The 18597-nt window shown below is 51.2% G+C and overlaps 7 protein-coding genes across 7 annotated transcripts; 3 read left to right on the forward strand and 4 right to left on the reverse strand.

Moving 5' to 3' along the window:
• Positions 1-927: 927 nt before the first annotated feature.
• On the forward strand, positions 928-1032 carry CABS01_06101 (uncharacterized protein; the record flags this gene model as incomplete). Its single annotated transcript, XM_060539468.1, has 1 exon — positions 928-1032. One exon carries the CDS (start codon positions 928-930, stop codon positions 1030-1032), a length of 105 nt encoding a protein of 34 aa, XP_060404863.1.
• Positions 1033-1084: 52 nt separating this feature from the next.
• Positions 1085-2248, forward strand: CABS01_06102 (uncharacterized protein; the record flags this gene model as incomplete). The annotated part of the gene is made up of 1 exon (XM_060539469.1): positions 1085-2248. One exon carries the CDS (start codon positions 1085-1087, stop codon positions 2246-2248), a length of 1164 nt encoding a protein of 387 aa, XP_060404864.1.
• A 345-nt stretch (positions 2249-2593) lies between these two features.
• Positions 2594-4396, reverse strand: CABS01_06103 (major facilitator superfamily transporter; the record flags this gene model as incomplete). Its single annotated transcript, XM_060539470.1, has 4 exons — positions 2594-2913; positions 2989-3227; positions 3291-4133; positions 4194-4396. 4 exons carry the CDS (start codon positions 4394-4396, stop codon positions 2594-2596), a joined length of 1605 nt encoding a protein of 534 aa, XP_060404865.1.
• Positions 4397-7944: 3548 nt separating this feature from the next.
• On the reverse strand, positions 7945-9029 carry CABS01_06104 (endoglucanase-4; the record flags this gene model as incomplete). The annotated part of the gene is made up of 2 exons (XM_060539471.1): positions 7945-8821; positions 8875-9029. 2 exons carry the CDS (start codon positions 9027-9029, stop codon positions 7945-7947), a joined length of 1032 nt encoding a protein of 343 aa, XP_060404866.1.
• Positions 9030-11042: 2013 nt separating this feature from the next.
• On the reverse strand, positions 11043-11606 carry CABS01_06105 (uncharacterized protein; the record flags this gene model as incomplete). The annotated part of the gene is made up of 1 exon (XM_060539472.1): positions 11043-11606. A coding segment is annotated over one exon (564 nt), but the record flags the coding sequence as incomplete, so codon positions are not given.
• A 1824-nt stretch (positions 11607-13430) lies between these two features.
• On the forward strand, positions 13431-14264 carry CABS01_06106 (calcineurin is a calcium-dependent; the record flags this gene model as incomplete). The annotated part of the gene is made up of 2 exons (XM_060539473.1): positions 13431-13520; positions 13689-14264. 2 exons carry the CDS (start codon positions 13431-13433, stop codon positions 14262-14264), a joined length of 666 nt encoding a protein of 221 aa, XP_060404868.1.
• Positions 14265-15624: 1360 nt separating this feature from the next.
• Positions 15625-16067, reverse strand: CABS01_06107 (uncharacterized protein; the record flags this gene model as incomplete). The annotated part of the gene is made up of 2 exons (XM_060539474.1): positions 15625-15663; positions 15972-16067. 2 exons carry the CDS (start codon positions 16065-16067, stop codon positions 15625-15627), a joined length of 135 nt encoding a protein of 44 aa, XP_060404869.1.
• Positions 16068-18597: the final 2530 nt, after the last annotated feature.

Consider the following 18597-nt stretch of genomic DNA (forward strand, 5'->3'; position numbering starts at 1 on the left):
CACAGCTTTCTCAGCCCTAGGGAGACGGAAATGACTCGGCCGCGCGTACTGCTCTGGCCCGTGGAGGAACACTGGACGATACGATGTAGACTACCTACGGTTCAGAAGGTTACCGTGGAACACGCGAATGTTCTTCCACCTGGGCCCATTACCTCGAATTTCTGCTCGACACCAGAAGCAGGCCGTCGATCGTTGGCGGCCGTCCTGCACACCACCACCACCCCACAGATGGCCCTGCTTCTAGCCTGCCTACCCTAATCGTGGATAGCTCGTACCAAAGGTACCTATCCAGGTTTCCCGGTCTTTCGGTTTGTTTACACGCACCGAGGCACACACACTGTCACATACTCTCATACATCCCTCGAGACGCCGGCCTAGGCTCCAGCTGCTCCTATTGCTACTACGCCCTGAATCCTCTTATCTGAATCACGTTTTCAGGCTTTCCAACTAGCAGTTGTCTCTTGCCCACCAATGTGACCCACAGCCTTACCCTATATCAGCAGAGTTGCGCTCCATGCTGGGCAGCCGGGACGTTTACCCACCACTGAGAGCTACCTGGCATTCTAGTCGCGTTTATCAACTCTAATCCTGTTTGAAAGACCGTTAAAGTTTCCGTAGGCACAAGGAGGAGACGCGCTAGTGTACTGACCTGAGTCGACCCGAGAACCAATTGACACCTGTCCCGCCGTACTCAAAAACTAGTAGCCCCGCCACCAATTGTCTTGGCTCTACGTTTACCGGTCTGACTTACCCAGCTGAACTCTTGAAGACTCAACTCACATTGACTTGGCATTTCGGACAAACACCACTCCATATCAACGCAATCATGACAAACATGAACACAGCCCCAAACTCGGCGCATCGTATCGACGTCAACACCCGGAGGCTACGAAACTCTTGTGATTTCTGTACTCGATCAAAGTTGAAATGCGATCAGTCAAAGCCGGCATGTCATCGCTGTCTCCGCCGTGGGCGAGATTGCGTCTACAGCCGGGTACGGAAAGCTGGCCGGCCACCCAAAGTTCCAAATAAAAGACATAACGCCGTCGCCCCAATGTGGGAACACCCAGCAGACCACAACAGAATGGACTTCCTCCCGTGCACGCCCAGCCCGAGTGATGCTTCTTTCGGCAGCATTAGCAGCAGCAGCATCAGCAGTCGTATCGGCAGCATCGACTGCATGGCAGACACGTCGGTAACCGATTTTTCTGACAGCAGAACTTCGACCCCGTCAACTGGCGAAAACATGGAGGCGAAGCTTCTCGACTATTTTGACGGCGTGCCATCTGACTGGAACAACCGTCCGGGATGCTTACCTGCACCTCAAGATCTTGACTGGTTGCTACCTTACAGTATCGACATCAACAGCCCCCTTTACGACACAAACTTTCCCATGGAAGACCTCCTCGCTCTGGAAATGCCTAGCCCCACGTTCACTTCATCATGCTTCTCAATGGAACAATCATCACCTTCTCAGTCAATGCACCAGTACATGGGCATCTCAACGCCGGACTCACTACCGGAACTTGGAATGTCGTATTCAAATCACACTCCAAGAACCGAACAAACAAAGTTAAGCCCAGTATCAACACCTGATGTGAGCCAAGGGAGCGAGACACACCAGCAACTATCTATTCCAATGAGCGTCCCTGAGCACACATCTCATTCCACAATGACCAAGGAATGCAACTGCTTCTCTCTCGTCTGCCAATTGCAGGAGTCAGTGTACCACCACACGCAACTTTCAAGTGAGATGGACTCACAAGTGCCGCTCGGCATACTTCTCGACATTGAGAGCTCCATACACCAGACTGAAGAAACTATCCGACACTGCCAGGATTGTAAGCCGCGCTCATCTCACTTCATGATGATGCTATGTCCCGTCATCGACTGGGTCGTCGATAGCTTAGGCAAGGTTCTCCTCCGCGGAGCTGCTCCCGGCAGCGCATCACCGCCATACGAGCAACCAACCAAAAGTGCGCCGCAGGTCGGCGACTCAGGTCTAAGCGGCGGAAACGGCGGACACGGCGAGATCCCAAACCTGTGTATTTACGAATTGCTCAAGGGCCGACTTCGGAGACTTGGGCGGATACTCAATGGGATAGGTGGCGAAACACAGAAAGATCCGGCCGATGAGTCTGCCTATTTGGATTCGGACTGTTTGGTGAATGCAATGGGGACCATGGGGCAGGAGATCCGCACAAAGTTAGAATACCACCTCCGGTTAGTGGAAATATGGCTGTCTTGATGTAGCGCGATTGAGAAAACAATGACAAACTAGCAATACCACTTGGTCAACACGTGTGGTAAAACAAGACGACGCCAAGTCCCACTCGCCCGTGACTGCTATAGATGCATGCGGAGTGCTTATGAAAAATTTAGTTCGAGATCTAGCCAAGTGAAATAGTTTAGACTTTGTCAACGGAAAAGTTCATAGTGTGTACCGTAGAGATTGGAAAGCTAACATCATACTCTCGTTCTCGGCACTTCTACTTCCGTTACAGGCAAAACAGCGGTAAATTCAGTGAATACGCGTATTCGATCCCCAAAAAGCTTCATTGATGCATTTCTACAGAAAGCCTACAGTCTGCAATCAAGCTTCCCGCACAATATCATGATCATACTCGGGGTTAACCCAATCCGGCTCTCCGGCCTTTGCTCTAAGTGCGCCTCCAAACCTATGCAATAGACCCAGCGCCGGTATGCAGAAAAAGATGGTAATGATACCGTGTCCTGCAAACGTCCAAGTGTAGCCCACATTCGTCACCCAAGGCGCGATGAAGAAGGGATCGATGAAGGCGCTGAAGTTGAGGAGCACCGCGTAAAAGGTAATCACAGCCATGCTCTGAAGCGGGTACGCGTCGACAATGTACGAGCAGATGGCCGTGTTGCCCATTTGAATTCCCGCGCCGACTGTAATTGGATAGCAAGGTCAGTATATACTTTTTAGGCTTTCGCTTTTTGAGAAAGGTAGTTGGTTCAACATACAAAGAGCAAAGGCCACCTGGCCCACCATCCAGTGGTATGCCTTGTCGATACTCACACCCCAGATGATGAGGCCGATGGAGGTGAGAAGAGCCGCGGGATAAGCCAGCCACAGACGCATCTCGGCTGTTTTGACGCCTCCATTGCGCTTTGCGAGCTTTATCACAAGCCAGTCGCTTAGCTGTCCGGAGAAGAAAATTTCCGAGATCAGAGTTCCGACAATCAGCCCGATGAAGAAGAGTCTGTAACATCTGTTGTTAGCTTCCATCTCCCGGTTTAGGAAATCTTCAATCTATGTCACCTACCCCTGGACTTGCGGCGAATAATCAATGTAGGCCACGGGAATCATCGTGATGACCGACAGCACCCACCAATACCACCCGAAGCAGTACACCCCCGTTGCGATGGGCACCACAGAGAACTTGAACAACTTCCCGAAGCGCACAATCGACGCCCACGGCTTGGGATGCTTCATCGCCGGCACGGGCTTCACATTCAAGAATCCCAACTTCTTGGTCCTCGTAACATTCACTGCCTCTGGCGCTGCCGTCGGTCCCACAGCCTTCTCGTCTATGGAGCCGTCTGTGGCGCCAGACACGATGCCTTTGGTCTTGGAAAGCATATAGTCCCTCGGATACAGGGTCTCGGGCAAGAAAGCAAGCTCCGCGACGAGGATGACAGCGAAGAAGATGGCCGTCATCCACTGGATCCAGTAGTGGTCGATCAAATCCACGAACCCACCAATCAGCGGACCTGCAAGGAGACCCAAATCGATGGCCAGAACCCAAAGGCCGACCTTTTGTCCGCGCTCGTGCTCGAAGAACATGTCATTGATGATGGCCAGGCCGACCGTCGCGGCGGGACTGACGCCAAGCCCCTGGAAGAGGCGAGCCGCCATGTAACCCCCGTACGAAGGGGCCTTTGCGGCGCCAATGGTCGCGGCGAAGGCGATGACGGTGCCTGCGATGAAGATAGGCCGACGGCCGATGATGTCCGCGGGGGAGGACCATATTAAGGGGCCGATGGCGAGGCCGAGAGCTGGGATGGCGACGGTCCAATTGACCATTTCGAGAGTGAGGGAGTATTGCTCCTGTAGCTCGGGGAAAGAGGGGACCGTTGTAGTCGTGATGTAGGTGAACATGAAGTATCTGTGTTTGAACCAAGTCAGTCTCAATATTCGCCGCGGAGCTGTGTGAGACTAGACATACAATGCCATCACGATGGCGAGAATTGTGTTCTTCTGGAAGGGGGACCAGTTGAGGGGATCCATGGCGTCGCCCGCGACGGGCTGAGGATGTACGCTGAAGCCATCTTTGGTCAATGTGACCTCCTGTGTCGTCTTCCCGATGCCGTTCTCCTCAGGTCGCGGCGATGAGCCAATCTTCTCCTTTTCTTTCACCGAGTCGGCCATTGTGAGTTGCAGACTTGTAGTCTTTCGTAATGGCTCGATGTTGTGGCGCAAGCAAATGATCCAAGTGGCTTGGAATTGAAGGTTATTAGAACAATGAAAAACACTAGGGGTATCGTTAGAAAGACAAAAACAACCTCCAGAACCACGGTGATTCAGAGCATTCTTTCATCGACGCGATAATGGGATGGACCTGCGCATATGTATATCAAAAACCCTGCACCACCACCCTCCCCTATCTATAGAAGTCAATGATCAATCGACTGTCCGCATCCTTGTAGCCTTGTCTGCACCATATTCCACTGCAGAAATCAAGCCAGGACTCTGTGAGACAAGCTTTTGGATGGGCACAAGTCTTGCAGCAGCATCAAGGCACCATAACAAACCCCCTGCCATCGAGCACCTTCCCCCCAAAAGTAGTGTTAGTCAATGCCATTGAATAATTCCTCCCTCGAGTCTCATTGGTCGATTCCTGGTTTGCTGCCCTGGCGTGTACTGCAATCGAGCATCTCTGCCCGGTAAGTGGTCGTAGAACGTCAAAAGATAAGGCCGCGGGGTGGAGAAAAAGGGAAGGGGGCTTCGGAGGCACGGGAGTGTGCCGGGGCGAGGGGAGGACCCGCCAAGAGATAAGAAAGAATGCAACGGCAGCTCTTCAAGTCCTTATCTCCTCCCTCTCAAGCAGTAAGCCCTCTCCCTCCTTTCTCCCATCCCAACTCCCCACGCTTCGCCAAAACTGGCATTACCGCTGAAGATGACGCTTCCTAGTCAGATTTTCTGCCGTTCGACTGATAAGATGCCGCGTCCCAAGATGCTGGAACTGACGTTTCTTGTCTCGATACAGAAAGTCTGTCGCACAACGTGCATCTACCTACTTCAATCTTTTGCGGGGAATCTTCACTACGTCTCGCGAGGCGGTCCGGGTCTAGCATTTGTGTCGCTCATTGCCTTATTACCGGGTCTCATGATGACTTCATTGCTTTGACTCTTCAGCTTCTAATCGTTTGAAATGCCGGCGATGCGGTATCAAGCAACGCGTGAGCGATTAATCGACGAATTTACACATCTCATCTCGCGACTGCCTTAGGGCTTATCTTGGCGCGGGCGAGCCTTCGTTCTGTCGCGGCATGGCAGATCTCGTTTCGGCGTCGAGACCGATCCTTCTTTAGGAATTACAAACTCGGCACTTGAGCTGTCCTCATTTCTAAGCGAGCCGTGACTTTCTGTGTGAGGCCGGGGTAGGCAAGCAGCTTACTGCCTCCCTTGGCGGGACTAGGACTGGCAAGACTCACTGGGCTCAAGTCTCACACTCGCACTTGTATTGCAATCGAACTTGAGGATCCTATGAGGCTCAAAATCATGTCACTAATGTGCGACGTAGACAGGAATATGGGGTCAAAAGTCTATCAAAGTCTGCCGTGCTTGTGGTGAGTCGACCAGTCGGCAATGATCGGGCTAAGATGAAGTTTGTTTGAGCAATACCGATGATTAAAAACCATGCAACATCTTCATGCCGGGCGATAAGCGAAATCTTTCAAAGCAGCCAATAGCGACTGCAGGTCGGACTGTTGTCAGGCATTATTATCCTACCTACCTACGCCACATTACCTATTAAGACCTGCAGGAGAGCGATGCGGCGCATGAAAGAATGTTGTGGCTATGTTTATAAATCCGACCTCTTATGAGTAGCTTTGTATATCATCCATAATTCTACCAAAATCCCAGAAGCCCACTACAACCAACTCTCCTGTCGTGAAGTTCGTTGGAGATGTGTCAGGCGTCTACAACATGGACCTATCTCAAGAGATCGAGAATTCGAGGCACGCAACCAGCGCTCCACTCACCGCAATCAAACTTCACCTTGGCCCTTCAATTACTTGGCTGATCTTAGTGTTGGAGGTTACTCTGGCTGTCAGCGCTGCCTGGTCGTTTATGTTGCTCGAGTAAAGTGCTGCCTGGAATTCTATCACTCTTCAACCAGTCAGGAGCCCTGGTATGGTAGATTCAAAAGGTCCATGAGAGGCGAAGTGTAGATCATCTGATGAGCATCCTTTGAGTGAGAAATCCCTATAAGTGCTGTCGTCTACCAATCTTTCTACTCTGCCAAAGTATCCCATCCAGAGGCGCAACGAGACGCCCAACGCAAGCTCGGGCCCAGATATGAGAATCTGCTTGTTGTCACCTTCACTTAGAAAGGATTCAAATTGAATACTTTGTTGATCGATAAATCGATACCAAAGGCTCTCCGGCACAGAATGTATGGGCTTGATGTTCTCAAGTAGTCCACTATGTCCACATGATTATTGAGAAAGAAGACCGCGCTGCCCGCTCACTCATGAGAGCATGCTGCATGGCCTGCATTGTGAAGCATGATCTTTTTCGTAGGGTTTTGATACGTTTTTTTACTTGAAAGACCCTGCAGTACAACTAACACAAAAAGAGAAATTAAGTAGAATGCAGTGTAGGAAATCACTTGATTCTTCTCAGTGGGGATACGTAAGAGGTAGCAACATCTATATCATACGGGACGGGTTGTTGTCCCGCAGTAGGTAATTCAGCGGTATCGTACGGCAGTAATAGGCAGCGCCATAGGTGGCGCTGCGACAACATTGGATCGTAAGCACCAAGATGCCTTACAACGTTAGCTTGGTAATGAGACTAATATGGGTGGAAAGATCCCTCAAGGCTCAACCCGAACAGGACGGAGTGGTTATATATGCATGAGATACAATTACCCAACACTCAACAACCCGGCGAAATGTGTTCCAATCAGGAGAAAATATCAAACCTCCCAAATCTCATAAATCACCGACTCGCAAACTCCTTCATCAAGTCTTCGGGTGACCCGGCGCCCACAGACCATCAGTCCAGCACGTTCCAGCCCCAAGGGGGGAACCCGAAAGGGAACGGTAAGGGAAACAAAGTTCGGACGAGACATGGATTGAGAAAAACAGTCATCGTTTCCAACATAGTGTTCACCTGATACAGGATCCTCGATGCTCTATATGACGAGGGAACAGGCACCGAGCTGCCAGAAGAGGTATCCCTCTCCATTCCTGAGAGAAAGCCCCACAGATCTGCCGGGCTGATTACTCGCCTCTCGGGCTTGTCCATGTCTTCTGGGGTGATTAGTAATATAATTAAGGCGAATTAAACTGCATTCAGGAATGAGTCGAATCGCAATCCCAACACTGACATTAGGAACTCTTCATCGCGATTCAAGCACAGAACAAATTCAGTCACATAGGCGAGTAATGATTAAGTGAAGTGTATAAGCAGGACCATTCTAGTCCGCCCTTTCCATTCGTCTAGTATACTCCGGCACGGCCGTACGTAGCTAGGTAGTAAAGGTAGAAGTCTTTTTGTCCAAGATCCACGTCGGTGTTGTACACGAAAACCAACAAGTGTCGTTATAGTATATACAAGTGAAAAAGTCCAACAAAGCAATCATGTCTTCATGAGCCTAGTGGGTTGAGCTACCCTCTTTCGCCAAAGCGGCTCGGGGTTGGCTCGAAGTGAGTCCTCGCCTCTCGCTCTCAGTTGAGACGAGAAATTTAAACGCGGCGGACGACGTCACGGGCGTGCTGGCGGGCCATGCGGCGGGCCAGGCTACGCTTGCGCTTCTCGGCGCAGGAAGGCTTGCCAGTGGCGGCAGGCTGCTGGGCAGAGACGGAGCTGGAGGCAGGGGCGGAGGTAGCGACGGCCTCAGCAGCAGCGGTGGTGGTGGCAGCGGCAGCAGAGGTGACGGCGGGGGCGGTGGAAGAAGCGGCGGCAGCAGTGGTGGTGGCGGCGGGAGCGGCGGAGGAAGCAGAGCCGGAGCCGGAGCCGGAGCCGGAGCCACCGAAGACGGAGGGAAGGGCAGGGCCGGGGATAGAGTAGCTGGTCAGGGAGTTGTAGATGGAGATGAGGATACCAGCGTCGTCGGCCTTGTAGAGGGCCTCACCCTTGGTACCAGCGGGGAGGTCGGAGCCGGAACCGGTAACCTCAATGTTGAGGCACTGGGGGTAGTTCTGAGCACCGTTCTCCTGGCCGGCGGAGTGAAGGGCAATGATCTCGTGACGGAGAACGTAGTTGCCGGGCTTCAGGGAAGTGGGGATGGTGACAGCCCAGGAGTTGTTGGCAGCAATGAGCTCATCGGAAGCCCACTTGTTGGCAGAGGCGTCAACGAGACCGGCCTCAGCGATCTTGAAGAACTCGAGGGAGGTCTTGTCGACGGTAGAGCAGTCAGTGCCGCAAGAGGCGAGGTAGTCGATAACGGGACCCTTGTGGGACTCGGGCCAGGTGTTCCAGAAGATCTGGAGCTTGTCACCAGCGGCGACCTTTGCGGTGAGCTTGGCGTTCTCGGAGTTCTTGTGGCAGATGATGTCGGCAGCGGCGTAGGAGGAGGGGTCGACGAAGCCGTTGTCAGTGGCGGTGTTCTTCCAGCCGTAGCTACAATATTGTCAATGTCAAAGTTGCTTTGAATCACATGGTGTCCCACTTACACGTCAGGGGGGCTGCTCATGTAAGGGAGCGAGGTGACGTCGTAACCGGCGAACTGCTCAGAGCCATCGGTGAAGTAGTTGACGTGACCGTGGGCCATGACAGAGGCGGCGCCGGCAATGGCGGAAAAGACAGCGGAGTTCTTGAAGGAAGGCATTTTTGCAGATTTTCCAAAAGTGTTGAGTTTGGTGTTGTTGGATGTAGTTTTCGTTCGTGGAAAGAGTGGATATTGACTTCAAGTCGTAAAGATAGTGAACTTCAATCAATGAAGTGTTCAAATGAAAGAAATGTGCTGAAAAGCGGAAAAGAGTGTGGGAATGGAAAGCTGCGGGAATGAGCCTGTTGGATGAGGAGAAAAAGAGTAGGAGCAGACGATGTGAACGAAGAGAAGAGGACCTTATATCTCGAGATAGCCCAGAGTAGCGCTCATGGTCGTGGGTCGTGGCGCATACCTGCGTTGCGTGGATGCAAGCAATTTCGACCACGCCCATCAGGAGACAGTATCGATTCTCATCCCATGTAAGCCATGCTAGGACCACTGCGGCCCCGTCTCCGTCCCTCACGGAGCAGAGCCAGGGGTCATGTCCATGGAGTCCCTGTGCAAATCCATGGCCGGGCGGTGTCCAGGCTGCGTTGGCCAGGCATAAGTTGATTGCGAATGGGTTGTGAATGTGATCGAGTGGAATCGTACACTGTTTAACTCCATCGTTTTGTATTACTAGAGGATTGCCGCAGTATATATAGACGCTACCCTGCCCTCGAATTCCGCACTATTTAACCTTAACCCTTTTTAAATAAGTTACCTATCCTTTCCTCTATTCTACCCTCTCCCTCGTTAAGGGATCGCTAGAATCGTAATTTCGATAGCTTATTAGTAGGCTAGTATTACTATTTAGAGGTAAGTAACTTACTCTTATACGTGGGCGCCGGGAGTCTTATTATTACGGAGATAGCGGTAAATATACTAGAGTACTCGAGAGAGCTTTTTAATAAATTTCTAATACTATTTAAAGTAATTATCCTCGAGCTATAAGAGGAAGCCAAGGCGCTATATTAATACGGCCTTATTTATCTCGTTAGTACTAATAATACCCTTTTTAGCGTAAGATATATTAGCAATACTCTACGGCTACGTTATTATACTTCGTAAATCGTACCTAACGTTAGTAAGGATTCTAGCGTTATTTACTAAGTATTTTATTAAGGTCGTTATTATAGGGTTAGTTTAATTATTAGTATCTTAGTAAGCATTTTAACTTAGTATACTCGGAGGCTCTTATAGCTCTTAATAAGAGGTTTTTAAGGGACTTATAATTAGACTTTTCGCTTATTACGGGCGAAGCTATCATAGTTAAAGCCATAGCGATTAAAGCCATAGCGCTACTTACGGACCTTAATAGTAAGTAGTTAGTAATATAGTTATCTTTCTCTTATAATAAGCTTAAAAAAATATCTTAATTTAAGTACTAGGTAGGTACTATACTATTTTATTAAAACTATATTCTTATACTTATGACTTAGAAAGAATTAACTTTCTTCGATAACAAGGTACTCAGAGTGGAATCGTAAGGCGGGGGGGGGGGGGGGGGGTTCGACGTTGAAGCAGGAGGCGCCCACCCTGCATCGAAAAGGAAGGGGGTCGTGGGGCCGGCGTCTACCCCCCGTTGTTATCCCGGGATCTAGAACCGCAAGCAGAAGCCGAAGCGAGGCCATCGCGGCTGGAAACGTGCCCATAGGTGGAAAGGCGGGAAACAAGCGGGGGTGGTGGCCATGCCGAGCAGCCATGGCGAGATCAAGCCGTTTCAGCATAAATGAAGGTGGTGACTTGTTGTATCCCGTAGTGCAGGGTTGAAGCAAGGTGACCTAGTGCACGTTGGCCGCTGGCGGCGCGGTAAACAGATCTGAGGCGCCAAAGCAGCGCAGTTATGACGGGCATCTTGTTGCTCGCTTGTCGAGAGTGGTAAGATCTGTCTGTTGGTTCTAAGGTGGCATATGAGCGACATCGAAAATCATAGTAGCATCTGCTGTGAAGATCTGTGAATGATCCACCCAAGGTTAAGCTTAGGGACCGGCAAGCCTTCTTGGGATTGACAGAGGCATTAAATCGTGGATTAGCATGTTAGTTCGGAGTCAGTGAGCCGAAGCGCACTTACGCCCACATCATATTGGGTCAGTTAGCAAAGGTTAAGCCAAGCTTGCAGTAAGCATAAGTGGCAGTGAGGAGAAGAAATGAGATTGAGGGTGACGGGATGGCAGTTCGTCTGAGCGTTGGAAAGGGGAGGTGGGTGGTCAGTGCTGGCTTGTCGAGTTTGCTTCTGCCGCTGATACTGGCAGCAGGGCAGTGCTTGGCTGGCAACAGCGAGTGACCCTCGGCTGGCTGGCTTACTGGGCACATGCAGGTCAGGTCTGGACGAGTTCCAGTGTGAGCCGATACCCGATTGACTGGAGACTTGGAGATTGAAGCCCTGGAGGGATGACGAGTCGAAGCGGGTAAAGAAGCAAACTGGGGTGGATAGCGGTGGAGGAAACGGGTTGGCACGTCTGTGATGAGGCGAGGAGGGATGCAGGCCGTAACTCTTAGGGCTTGACGCCTTGCTTGATGGATGATCCAGCATATCCAGCTGTTCACAACAAGCAAGCATGGCAGGCTTGGCGATGCTTGGTTTTCATCTCGAGTCCTCAATCCAATGTCTGGCTTCCCACTTGAACTCCGACTTGGAATCTTGGACGACGGAGCCGAACTGTGAATATCGTCAAGCCCCCTGGTATCTGTTCTTGAAGCAGCGGATCTGGTCGTGGAGCCTGACTGGCCTCAAGCTCGATTTGGGAGCTGATCAGCCTCGATACGGATTTGTATGCAAGCTTCGTATCAATAACGGGCGACAGGCCATTTGCCCCCGTAGCCATTGCCTTTCTGGTTCGAACTTCACGGGGCCCAGTGGAACTGCCGGTGGGCGCTTGTGCGAGCGGTGAGAATCTCGACGATAAAAATGGTGGAAAAGCCGAGAATCGAAATGAACAAGTGGAAAGGAAAGGGTCAACTGCCGCCAAGTTTCGACAGCGCAGGTCTAGATGACAGGGAGAGTCTGGGACTCTACACTAGGTGGTGAGCGCATGTCGTTGGGCTTCGGGACAGCAATCTATTTGCAACTTTGTGAAAGGTCTCGATCTGTGCTCGACGGGGTTCAGGCGAGTAAAAATTCTGTCTTCTTGATGTGTGCCTGCAGTGCAGCGCAGGACTCCGTGTGGTGTCATCAAGGGGTGATGCTGGCCATGCAGCCATGCCATGCTCATTGCTGCTGGTCGATGAACTCGGTCTGGTCAGGGGTGCAGCCGGAAGAGGAGTCTGATTTCTTGGTGATCGTCGCCTCCTGGTTCCCGCAGGGTGCAGCCGCAACTCTGTGCCTGGACCAAAACCCTCTTTTTTCCCATTCTCGACTTTTCTTCGGACTCCCACTGCTGACTCATCTGGATCCCAAGGGACTTCCGAACTCGACGAGAAGGAGTGACCAATAGTGTTGCAGGGCTCCTCCTCTTGTGGTCCGTCATGTCCGCAGAGGCTCCAGGGGCACGCAGCAGGCACGCCGGGTACGTAGTTGCGTGAAAGCATGACCGCATGGGCTCCTGCCGCTGAGCGCAAGTTCGGATGGCCCAACCAGGGCTCATCTCACCCGCGCCTCTTCTGAGAAACAGCCATTGATGATGGAGGAAGTTCCTTCCTGCCAGCAAACAAATCGTTGCTTGTCGAAATCAATGATAGCCATCCATGTGCCTTCCCGGAGACCCAAATTCGCGCGGCCTGAAACTGCAACCTCCACTTCCACCTCCTTCCACTCCACGTTCTCGTGGGTACGTACCGCCACAGGGGTGGAGCTAGATGAATCCATGGATCTCGGTCAGTGGATTTCCCTCCTCAATGGATCCACCCATCATCAATTCTTGGCAGCCATGGGCCAAAAATGTACCTTCCTTCCTTCCTTTTCTCCTCTGTTCAATTTATTTTGATTGTTCCTTCCAAGTGTCCTGCACGGCATCGCCAGCTTCTGCCTTCCGAGACCCTCGCTTGATCTGGCCCGTGCTTCTTGCCCATTCCCAACTTTTCGAGCCTTTTGGCAATTCTTTCCTAATTCTCCTCCGATGGGACGGATATTGGATCGAAAAAGGAGGTGCTTCCCTGTCTCACCTCTTCCTGCCAATCTGTCTAAAGTGCAAATGGATCAATATCTCCGTGCTCCCATGTCTCGTCCCGTGCTGTTTATCCGATGACGTTATGCTTCCATCAATCCTCTTTCCCCCTCCACGCCCCGTCCCTCCCACCTACCGTGACTTTTGGGGGCCCCTGCCGGCCACTTACCGACACCGTCCCACTCGACGCGTCTCTTACGTAGGCAGCTTTTTTGGGTAGAAGCTTCCACACAGGGATAGAACCACTTCCTTCAGACACTTAGAGAGGCGCCGTAATTGTTACATTTACCTAGCAAACATCGTCCGACTCGGAGACCTCTTCCGCCCACTTCACCGGAGCCGTGTCCGTCTCCGTATTTCGCAACATTTGATAATGCCGCCCAAGAAAGCCACTGCCGCTGCGCCCAGCCCGTTGGGTGAGGCTGACGCGAACCGCGTCGTGGGCCAAAACACGGCCGCAAAGGTACGCAATTGCGCAGATATCTCGACACTCTTGAAAGAATATGTGTCTCATTGTGCCGTCTCATGATTATCGTCTGTCACGAGTCGGATGCCAGTATTCTCTTTTCTATCGCCTTCAGACGCCAATGCCGTGACACAGCTCCCGAAGCTGACACCGTGACACGTCCAGCCCGCCGAGAAGCCGGCGCCAAAGTCCCGCAAGCGCAAGTCGGACGCCGCTGCCGACGGTGATGGTGACACCGGCGCCGCTGCGCCAGCTCCTAAGAAGCAGGCAACCAAGAAGGCTGCTGACAAGAAGGATCCCCTCCCGGACCTCTCTGAAATCCAGCTCCCGGGTGACGGTGAGATGAAAGTCCCCGTCTTCGACACCTGCGACATAGTCCGCACCAAGATCCGCGCCATCCTTCAAAAAGAAGGCGTCACAAAGGCAGCATTCCTACGCGCCATCGTCAAGGCCGCGTACCCCGCTAGATCGGACCACAAGGTCGCTCCCAACTTGCTCACCAATTTCATGAACAAGAAGGGACCCGCGTCTGGCAACACCAGCAGTGTCTTTTATGCGGCCTACGTCTTTTTTGAGAAGCTTCGTGTGAGGGATGGCAAGCCCAAGACCAAGAAGAGAGAGGAGATGGAGAACGAGTGGCCTAATGGCATGGACACCGAGCAGCAGTTGGACGGTTGGGTTATTTGCCTTGCTGGTGAGAGGCCTCATATTGACAAGTATGGCAAGACTCGTTTCTATTAGCCGCGGGAGGCTGTGTGATTTACGTTTTTGACTATTTGATTTTCTCTCCCCTTCGTTTAAGCATGTTTTCTTTGGGATATTGAGGGCGCAGTTTGGGCTAGTGCGAATTATCACACTCTTTTAAGACAAATCTTTCCAATACAAGCTGATCTACCTAGCAAGGTGCCCAAAGACTGCCCGAGAACATCGCGAATATCTCGGCCGTCCGAAGTGAAGTAAACCATTGGCTGCTGGAATGATGACTCGAGTATCTACACCCAAGCGGAAGGGACGGCCACTTTACCGATATATCTGCGACGGGGGTGGGTCAGGGATACCGGACCACCGGCACGGACGAGTCATCGGTACCCTACGGAGTACCTCGGCTTCCCCCGGCCACGAAAACCATTGCCATTCACAAACGTCCTGGCCGCTCCCATCCTGGCCCGGCTGAGGGCCCAGTGTGTTGGGTAGCACCAGTCAACCAGTCCAGCATTTCAATCCATCTCTCGCTCGCGGCCGGCTGGGCACACTCTGCCCGTTACTTGACACAAAGCTTGGCGACCCCCGTTGGCGCCTTCACCCCTGACCCGCTCTGAACAACAGACAACGACACATTCGGTCTTCCACCACGGCGCCCGGCCGCGTTGGCCTGGCTCTTTTGTTTCGGCTTGCATTTGACAGGCTGTGGACAGCTCTGGTAGGAACTGGTCGGAAAAATCGGAACAGATGCTTGCCGCTCTTCATCAATAAAAAGCAAGCCATTGAATCCGCGTCAGCGACTATTGTTTCAACGATAGAGACTCGTCCACAAGGACGCACGACGTCCGTGAGATCATGACGATATGGCAGCACAGTGGTCCATTAATTCGTTCATTTAGTTTGCCATCTTGACTGGAAAGGAAATCGGCCCGTAACATGGAGCCTTCCGTCTTCTAAGCTTCAAGTGGATATTCTGAAGGTGTGGTCCGGAATCTTGCTTCTGATAGAGAGTCTTTGTCAACACTGCGGCCTGCTACATGCGGCAAGGATATGACAGCATATCGCGTTCCGCGGGAGAGCAAGCTGAGACTTATCGGTATAGTCAAGGTCACTTTTCCGCAATGAATGAATTTTCAACAGATAGCCCAGGTATTCAGTTAAGTATGCGATCTTCATGCGGTGCGAACTACTTCACGGTTCACCAAGGATAGAATTGAGGAGCGGTCGAATAGAATGGTAAGCATACAGACTCGTACTCTCCGTGTACGTGATTGTTGCTGGCCGAGATTCAAACGAAACTGAAGGACAATTGTATCAAGACCCCATGGCATCGCCCCTACATAGCCGCCAGCTTGACCCCAGTAGCAACTTGGCTTTGGTCCAGCGACTTATGTAGCGCCTACATCCGTGGCTTCAATGATAAAGGCGCCGAAAACCCCTTTCCTACACCAGTAGTATCCCTGAGATCATGACAACACCGTCCACCGGCATGGACGCCCCTTCAGCTTAAGAATTTCTTTTCCCATATTCCTCGACTGCATCCATGCCCTGTCAATATACGTCAGGTACCCCGGTCTGGGGATGATCAACTCCTATGAGCTTCCCGACTCATCTCGGGTTGTTGTTCTGCTTCCCTGAACTCAACAACTTTTCCACCTCCCCCGGGCTTGTCGCTTTCACCACCCTTTACTGGCACCTGCTATCAACAGACTTGATGCTTGCACCATGATCCCTAAGAAGTCTCACCATCCTTGTTGTGAATTGCATAGTCCATGGGCCTCTGTCCACGGCCGATGAGTTCCGGGGAAGCCCTTCTTTCCAGAAGCAAGGTCGTTGATTCATATTGGCCTTCGCAAACAGCCTTACATAAGGGCGTATGGCCTGCACCGTTCTTCACTTCAGTATTGGGATGTATATTGTCGTCCGAGATGAGGATTTCCAGGGTAGCCGGCCATTTGACAGTAAGGCGAAGTGCCGTGTTACTACAAGGGGTCGCAAGTGGTTGGTCAGGCCGTACACCAGCTCGAACCAACCGTCGGGCTGTGGACTAGTCTATTCCTCTCCAGCTATGCAGTGTCCAAAGCATCAGATGATGCCCATACATGGCGATGACCTCCTCCTCCATCTCAAGACAGTAACAAAAAACCCACTCTCGTGGACGAGAGAACAGCCTGGATTATAGGACTCTCCAGAGAAAATCGTTGCTGGACTGGCTCCGATGTTGGACCCACGCTTGATAAGCTTTGAGAGGATGGATGAATGTCGATCAGAATTTCTCCAACATTGCCAGGCTTCCCCTATTCTGTCACGTAGTCATAAGGTCGGACGTTCAACATCTCTAACAGGTCGACTTGCGCCTTTTGGTTCCTCCGAATAGCCGCATTTAATAGAACCAGTCCCTGATCCCCGGGCACGCGTACGGAAGCTCCAAAGCTGATCAGAACTCGTGTGCAGACTTCGTGACCATGTTCGAGACAGACGTCAAGAGTTGATTTAGCTCCGTCCCCAGCCTGGTTCGGATCGAGGCCAAGATTCATTAGAATGCAAATCACGCCGACTAAACCTTGCCTCGCAGCTACTATCAAAGCATTAGACATCTCCTTTGAAGATGGCAAGCTCTTTTCTGCCCCAAACTCGGCTGTGGTTGCTTTCACCAGAAAACACAATACGCTATACGGATTGTTCGACTCCAGAGAGACTACTGGTTTGGTAGCGTCAAGGGTAGAATGCACGGCTTTTCCATGAATGACGGCTTGTTGGTTCAAAATCTTGAGCTGGTCGAGGAATTCGTTGTAGTCTTTAAGTATAGTTTTGATCTCGGCTCTGTTGCTTATAATAGACTTGCGTTGCTCGTACAAACGTGAGAACATTAACAGTTGGGATCGATGTTGTTGTGTAGGTTGAAGTAATTGTAGACCATCATATAGGAGCCGTGGGAAGGGACCGATTAAACGAGTCTTCAACGAGACTCAATACTCGCACTTACAAATTCGAGCTCCACGCCTGATTTTCTACTTCCGTTCAATGTAAGGACACCCAAAGCCTTGAGCTCAAGGGTATCAGTAGGGAATTGACTCCTCAACGCGGGAACCACGCAGAGCAAAGCCTCTGTATGTGTTCCCAGACCGGTGTCTACGAACATATCCACCACTTTCGTGACCAAAGAACTTCCCATCCTCAAGTTCCGATAGACATGGTTTATAATTGATTTGGCATTGTTGAATTCGTTTGGAACAGGGCTTCTCATCAATGCATTCTTGAGCCCGAGAAGCAGACAGGTGAGAAGCTCTTGAGCGCAGATATCGACGAGTGAGCTTTTTGTACGAATGAATTTTGATTTTAGCTGACATGTCATCGACTTGGCGATCCTGGGCGTTTGCCTTCATGAGATGTTCTACGAAAGTGGACCAACACCCCAAAGTCGAAAAACTTGTCTAGGCTTGAATGCACAGCTTGTTTGACCACTCATGTCGTTCGACCTCTCCTTCTCCATAGTGGTCCAGGTTGGAAATTTCTTATTGTCTTAGGAACTCAGCCACAGATTCAAGAGGCCAAGTTTCTCTTGCTCTTCAAACTGAAAGATCGCAGTACTCGATTCCCATCGAGCATTGATGGGGTACCAGAGGCTTTGCTCGAACTCGCTGTGCTCATGAAAGGAGATTATTCTGGCATTCTCAACTAGCTCAGTCGCAGATTGTTCTCCAAGTCTGGATTGATCGTTGAGGACAATTGCCAATAAAGTGAGGCCCAAGATCGCCTCAAGATACACCGCAGCCTGCAGGTCGACCCGGAAACCCTGGCAAAATCGTTTATGAAGCATTCGTGTCCAATAAAAAGTGATCCCCGGGATCCCGATGCAGTTGCTCAGCGAAGCAACCCGCAGGCTTTCCCAGCTGCATCAACTCTGAGAAGTAGAGCGGACGCTTTGCGTGGTTGTGCCCGCTTTGACGACATCCAGGCATTTAGGAGGAAAATGAGCACCCTATGAATGAATGTTCTCGTAAAAGATCAGGCATCATCTGCTGCTCACAATTGATGGCGTCGTTCCTGCGACAAACATTCTCAATGCGAACGCTACCACGTTTTGACAATCCGTCATTAAACACCCGGATAGAGTCTTGTCCGATAATATCAGCTCTTCTATTTGAGACTCCTTTTTTGATAGGCTTCCAAATCATCTGACGACTTCACAATTCAAAGGCAGCTGGCTCTTTAAGAAAAAGACCAAAACCCTGTTGGACCTGCTTATGTCCCTTTGTTCTTTTGATACCATTCCGTAAAATTACGAAAGGACGCGGGATAATTGACCTAGCACGTTGTGATTTGGTGGCGTTTGTCGCCTGTTCCTCGACTTTTAGATAGTAAGATAAGA

The sequence above is a fragment of the Colletotrichum abscissum genome (assembly GCF_030869225.1).
Source record: "Colletotrichum abscissum strain IMI 504890 chromosome Unknown Scaffold_12.1, whole genome shotgun sequence".
Lineage (NCBI taxonomy): Eukaryota > Fungi > Ascomycota > Sordariomycetes > Glomerellales > Glomerellaceae > Colletotrichum > Colletotrichum abscissum.